General features: G+C 41.5%; 1 protein-coding gene across 1 annotated transcript in view; it reads left to right on the top strand.

Moving 5' to 3' along the window:
- Nucleotides 1-7,258, top strand: part of LOC105558966 — a 115,649-nt gene that overhangs the window by 70,882 nt on the left and 37,509 nt on the right. Inside the window, exon 2 of the mRNA XM_012006944.1 lies at nucleotides 6,669-6,775. Coding sequence (XP_011862334.1) covers nucleotides 6,669-6,775 — 107 coding nt within the window. The remainder of the gene's footprint in view (nucleotides 1-6,668; nucleotides 6,776-7,258) is intronic.

Raw genomic sequence — 7,258 nt, 5'->3', positions numbered from 1 at the left:
GAGAGAGAGAGGGAGAGAGAGAGAGAGAGAGAGGGGGGGGGGGAACTTCGCACCTATAATACACCGGAGAATGACACGGTCAACAGCTAACTACGCGTCTAAAGTGTGTGCGAAAAGACATGGGCGCTCAATTAGAGTGTTGACGTTCGTTAACAGGAGAGCTCGTTAACTGTACTACGACGTGCTACATCTGTAAATCCGCGTATATCCATTAACACCAACACGCGCTTTGCCAGCGACTTATCGTGCCGGGTGTATCATCGATCATCGCTCTCTTAAGCGTTGTCAAAAATGAGTGTATCCATTAACGAATGAAAGCAATTATCCCTGAAATATCAGATTATGTCAAATGCGTTAGGGCATCGAAATCTATGCGGCCGTGAGCGAATTGTCTGTGCTATTACTCGAACAACAGCGAGGATTATTTTTATTTAATACCGACAATAATTATTTAACATATATTTCGTGCCGGCGAACAATTGTATGCTCAAAAAAATTTCATTGCAACACTAATTTCATTTTTATATCTAACGAGTACAACACGGGTTATATACTTTAAACAGTTCATCTAAAAAGTAATTTTTATAAACAAATAAAATTCACAAGGCTCTGACGTGAAATCACAAATATGAAGTAATAAAGGATATAAGAGCCAAGACAGGATGTTGGTGTCTAAATGAATTTTTAATTAAAACATTTTTCGCGAGAAATTTTAAAACTAAAAATCATTTAGACACTAACATCCTGTCTTGGTTCTTACATTATTTATTGCTTCATGATTTTTATAATATAATTTTGTCTTTTCCGTACGTTAATGTTAACGACGGCTTCGATCTCTGAAAAATGCTACATTTATCAACTTTCTGTCTCGCCGCATTTACGAAATTCTTGACGTCTTGTTCGCAAATTTGGACCTGAATCAAATTATTATAGTTTGCAGTGGTATCCATAATTTAACGTCACCGAAGCATGCAATTGAGCCGAAACATTTAGACGCAGGAGCGCAGCTCGCACACACGCCCGCGCAACTTGTTTCTCGAATCGAATTTATGCGCTAATAATTTATACCATTCGCGAAGCGCCAGCCAAAGACGCAAGCTGCATCCGATCCCTAATATCGCTTACGTCTGCATTGAAATTCTAAAATTAGCAATAAAATAAATGTGTCTTACAGCGTCTTGTTGGAGGACGACATCAAACTGCGCCGTGCATTCGAAAAGCAAGATCGACGACGAATGCCAATTATATTTTCGAGGAACGCGCGAAATATATAAATTCGGTTTACATGGAATTTTCACGTAGGATAAAAATATATTATTCCCCATGGACATATTAAATAATTATCTCAAGCCCACCGCGATTCGGATCTTTCCCCTTCATCGACTGTTGGTGTCTAAAAATGATGTTTATGCAAAATTAGACTTCGTACTTTCACAACTTTAAATGTCATTGCTCGATCAGTGACGTAAATGTCCCTTCAACCTTTCTCGACTCGTGAAAGGGTTAAAGTGAACCAGCCGGCTTCTAGGTATTATTAATCTACGACGGCTTTTTGCAAAGAACGTTACGACGCGTTGATACCAAATAGTCGATGGATTCTAGCGACTGGTATAAATCGACTAATTCTCTCTGAACGTCTCGTAGACGCTTTTCTATGCTTGCAACGGCGCGCTTCGCGGAAACATTACCGTACGTAGGCTCGCGATTTTTCTTTTGCGCGGCAATGCGATGAAATTATACGCTCAGATAAGACCATCGGTCTGTCAGCTTATGAGGCCTCTTGTCGCGAGTCGCAAGCACTATGTCGCGCTCGGTTCGTATCGCGACGGCGTCGTAAACCCGCGCACACGTTCCGGGATAATTAATCTTCGCGCGACGGTAATATAGCACAAGATCCGGCCCGTAAAAATGGAAAGTATAAATGCGTGTAAGATGCAATCGGAAAATCGATGTTTGTGCGCGACACCGCGACCTGCGTTACACGCCAGATAACTCTCCGGCCGTCTTTATCATTTCTTTGCTTCTCTCGTATAGCGTGGCATTAGCATACTTCAGCCCCCAACAGTCGAACAACAAATCACGAACGTTCATTCGGCAACGCGGGCTTTTGAATACGCCCGACAGTCAAATGTTTAACAAAAAAATAATACACCTTATCGCTAAAGGAATACAAGTATTCGAAAAGATACGCGTGCATTAATAAATACAAAATGATGTAAAATAATTGGCAAACGATGAGGCTCAATTTTACTGGTATTCCCTGTAAATCTCGACACTAGAACGAAGAATAATGATACCGTGGTAATATATTAACGGCAAATGCGCTTCTCTCGGAGTGCAAGATTAAGTGTAATTAAAATATAATTACTTCCCAATCAATTATTATTATATGTTACGTGCCAGAATGGCAAAAAGAAGCATATTAAGATAGCGCGTCGAGAGTTGTTTTAATTCCGTCTGCTACCTTGTTATTAACCACTACCCTGTATCATCTTCTTATTATTTTTCTTAGAATATACAGGTTCAATGTTTTGTAATCGCGTGTCCCTATTGCCACAATCCCTCTAATAATCCCTTCGACATGCTAAGTGAAACCGTAACATTACCGACGGCACACGCGATCCCGTTTACCCCCGGAAAAAAAACTTTTTGAATTTATATCTCTTTGATCAATCGCGTTAACATTAATTAAGCTTGTACGCCGGTCCGTAAAAAAATGCTACATTAGCGGATCACGTATACTTACATCATTTTGTTATAACCGTTATCATTTAATACCCGATAATTTTATCTCATTAATCACTTAATGACCAGCGATTATGAATCATAGCAGCGTGGGCATTATTGTTACTTTACGCCGCTTTCTTCGCGAAACTCCGTATTCCTGGTCGCATTAAAGCCCCTCTCTTTAAGACGTTCATTAACATCACGTACTTGCGCTCTTGTACTGTTTATAGCAGACAGGTAAACGATCATGTACGCATTTTTTCTTTTAAAAAACCGCAAGTCTTGTACGCCTCGAATGTCTTATTACCGATCACATGCTCATAATAACAGAGCCGCGCGGGCTCCTATCATCATTGATTTTCCGAGGTGGCGAGCCGCGCTTAATCGATGCGTTTCCGATCATAAAGGGAGCTCTTCCTAATTAATGCCACGCCGATAAATATGCAGAAGCCCGAACTCGAATTCTTCGCGGCTGCGCGATTCTAGTTTTACGATCGTTGATTTGAAGTCGCAAGCCGAAGCCGCGTATCCAGAATCGAATAAATCGTAAAAAGCACGTATCATCCGCATCCAAACGCAGTATCAGAGAGAGAAAGAGAGAGAGAGGGAGAAGCGGAGAGAGAGAAAGAATTAAGTTCTACGAAAATTATAAGCTTGCCGACAGATACCTAGTTTATTTTTCGTATAATTAGACTTCGATCTGAATCTTGTTTTTCGAGTATCTTTTTCCGCCGAGATTCTAAAATTCTACATTTGGTTAAATTCAATTCAAATTCAGAAATAGGCGATAGGAGTCAACACAAGACGTTATGTGTGAAATACATGAAATTTAATACATCAAAATAAAAATTATTACGATAAATATGTAGGTAATAAATGTTGAATTTGGCGCACGCTGTCATTTAATAAATAATTTAATTTGGCAAACACACTTTGCGTGATCGAAACGTCTGATGTAATCATTTATGTTTCAATGTATCAAATTTTATATATTTCACACATAACGTCTTGTGTTGACTCCTATTGCGCATTTCTTTGTTTGATTTTTATTTTATTATCGAAGTCTGTTGATCTTTCTTGGTTAATTCAAATTGCGCAACAAACAATATTTCATTATTATTTGCTGCTTTGAAAAATTTTTCCGAAGATAATTAATTCTAAACCAAAATTCTATGTTTTTTTCAATTTAAATTCAATTCAAATTGCGCAGCAAACAATATTTTATTATTTGCTGCTTCGAAAAGATTTTTTTCCAAGATAATTAATTCGAAGACATTAAATTCGCGAAAAATCTTGGATTTTTTATAATTTTTCTCGCTCGAATTATTACAAAATCATCCTGTTACACGAGACCGTAACGTTCGAATGAATAAAAATAACTCGCAAACATTTCTTACTCGACAGTTCTGAAATAATTATCTACCGGTCTGCTTTCTGCGAACTCAGAGACAACTATTCTGTCTAGATGGATCATCGATAGCTACTGTGCATTCAGCGTAATAAACGGTGGTAATTATCGTAGGAATGCGCGAGTCCGTTCGCAAAAAGAAACGCAGATGTGTACGAGATATTTACGTCTTCGTGCACAAACCGTTGGAATAAATGATGTGACTAGCACGCCGATGCATCTTCGCGGTGCAACGGCGTGTTTAATCGCGCTGACAGCAACACGTTGGGTGCGAGAAGTAAATATGGCAGAGACACTCTCACCAGTCAGATTCCATTCAATCGCCCATAAAATGAACCTGCGCGATTTCTTATCGATTCAAGTTAAATTTAAACGTTGGCTTTTTAAAATGCAAGCAGCTAAATACCACGGAATAGATGCTAGATACGTTGATAGAGATCGAAATACGTAATAATTAGATATTCGTTACATAGCATGCACACAAAAAATGAAGAATGTGCGATTGAACTTCTATTATTAATATAATATCTTAAATCTGGTAAAATCATCCTCTTTTAACGCGTACTACGCCACTCAAACTCTGCCTCGAGTATCTATAAATTGATTCAGGTTCTTTAACTAACTGATTTAAGAATCGTAAGATATAATATTGATTATTTTCCAAAATATTGCAACACAGATTAGAATCGAAATAGAAAAAGAAAATACCATGAACTATGTCAAAAATGTGATTCCACGGATTGCAATGCTATTTTTATCAAGGAATAAATGCACGGCAATGGAAGGAAAACGGTTATAATTTAAAATTTGCTTAATCTCTATCGTTAATCTTTATATCTTTTAATTCGACGTAACACGTACCGTGTCTTCGTAAAAATGAATCAAGACTTTATCAATGTTGAATTTTTACGCAATTACTTTATACGCATATAGCAGTTTACAGGAACAAGAAGATTAATGAACGATTTATGCGTGCATTAACGCAAACCTGCTTTGTATACATCTCGGGAGTACATCTGTTAACATTTTTCTCTCTTTCTCTCTCCCCGCGCGAGACCTGCTATTATAAATTCATGCGTTTCTGCGGTCGAGAGCGAGCCTCTTAGCCAACGACGACACGCGGGCAGCGCGACAACTCGTACGCGAAACCCGCGATTCCACTCGCGCTGCGCCTTAATTACGCGGCTTTTTACCACGCGTACACGCACCCCGCGCCGCGCACTCGTCTTATTATTTCGCGAATACCCCGGCGCGAGGGATTAAAAGAGCAAGCAATGAATTACCGCGGTTCAACACCCTGTATTTAGCGCTCGCGCCGCGGTTCGTGTCCAGGGCGGAAGAGACGAGATATATATATATATATTCCGCGGATCGCGCGTTCGTTTTGCGATGCGGGATTGTCACGCACGTCTTTAATGCGTACGCGCTGCCGTACGTGCCGGCGTGCCCCGGCAACTATTGAGAAATTAAAATGATTACACTGTGTAAGCACGTAACTCAGTACCGGGAGTCCGGTACGCGCGGGATCAGCCGGTCGGTTGCCTTTATGAGCCCGGACACCCCGGCGCGAGAGCTTTCCTCCCGGGGAGAAATCCCGGAACCAAAAGGAAAAAGGGGGAAAATCGACCTCGGGCTCGTTCCTGATAACTCATTTCATTTACCGGGGGGCCCTGCGCTCCGTGTGCGCGCGCGCGCGCGAGCGATCGCGTTCGCTTTACGATGCCGGATCGTGTCACGCACGTCTTTAATACGCGCCCTACGCGTACCGGTATCTACAGGGGAAGCTACGAGAGATTAAAGATGATTACACTAAGCGCCGTATACCCCGACACGGAACCGCGGCCGGCCGCTAGCATTCGAGCTCGACGCGCTCCGCATCTCTTCCCAGGGAGCAGATTTGAAATGAGGGGGGGGAAGAGGGGCGGGGGAATCGATCGCTATTCCCGATAACGCATCCCATTTACCGGGCGTGTCGTTTTTAGGGCATTACGCGGGACATATCCGCTCGCAATGGGATCGAAACATAGTACGCGACGTCGCGCCAAATGGACGCTAAAGACAGGCCTCGGGTATTACACTGTCGCGTAATTTCTCCGATCGGCGACAAGCTTTATCGGCGGTATAAATGCCGATTCCGTCCGCGCGTTGCACGTTTCCCTCGCGGCCGCGAATTGCAACGTTGCGTTACGGCTTCATTCATCAAAGCCGCGGACACGAGTGGCCCCATGAACATTGACGCGCGAGATAAGTGTCATAAATTACGATTAATACGCGGTTGAAAATACGTATTCATCGCGCCCGAGATTGTATCATTAGGGGGAAAAAAAGGCCTCAATAATAAGCGACAAGGCTCGAATACACTGATTAAAACATTTGTAGAACCTGTTTCCCGCTCGCCTGATTATATACCGTTGGATTCGACAGTTTATATTCGTATTAAAATCCATGCGAGACAGCGTCACAATGAACGCACTTATGGGGAAAAGAATGCTCCCATGGTCGACGCTAATTGTCGTCTCTATGTCTTTTTCAGCCATCTTTCAAAGGAAATCGGTGGGGAAGGACGGACAATTAACAATCCAAGGCATCGCGACCTGCCTTTATCTCTGCATGGATCCTTGCGGCGGACTTTACGGATCGGTAAGTGAAGCTTTCTCTCTTTGAATAAATCGTCATGAAGACATTTCGCGAAATGCGAGAAACTTCTAAGCGCGGAAGAAAAAGTGTCTTTAAATTTTGTGTTTATTAATATCTGTAGATAATTTTGTCGCAACTGTTTCTGCTTGCGTCAAACTTGTTACAAACAGTAATGTACACGCACCGGCATAAATGCTGTCCCTATCCTTGTGAGGTGCACGCACACAACTACAGGGACTCTAGTTGTGTGCATGCACCTCACAAGGATAGGGACAGCATTTATGCCGGTGCGTGTACATGTTACAAATAAATATGGATGGACGAGACGTAATAGAGTAATTTATTATACAGAGTGAGTCTTTCCATATCCGACAAAATTTTTGAGAAGGTAGAACGGATCGAGATGAACGAAAAAGTCCTGTACCATTTTGCCAATTTCGAAATAGTTAACGAGTAATTAATTATTAAACTTCGTTGTCTTAGGCC

This window comes from Vollenhovia emeryi, unplaced genomic scaffold (genome assembly GCF_000949405.1).
Source record: "Vollenhovia emeryi isolate VEMERY1.0 unplaced genomic scaffold, V.emery_V1.0 DF939301.1, whole genome shotgun sequence".
Lineage (NCBI taxonomy): Eukaryota > Metazoa > Arthropoda > Insecta > Hymenoptera > Formicidae > Vollenhovia > Vollenhovia emeryi.
Note: the sequence above shows the minus strand (reverse complement) of the source record. Positions and strands in the feature narration are given on the sequence as shown.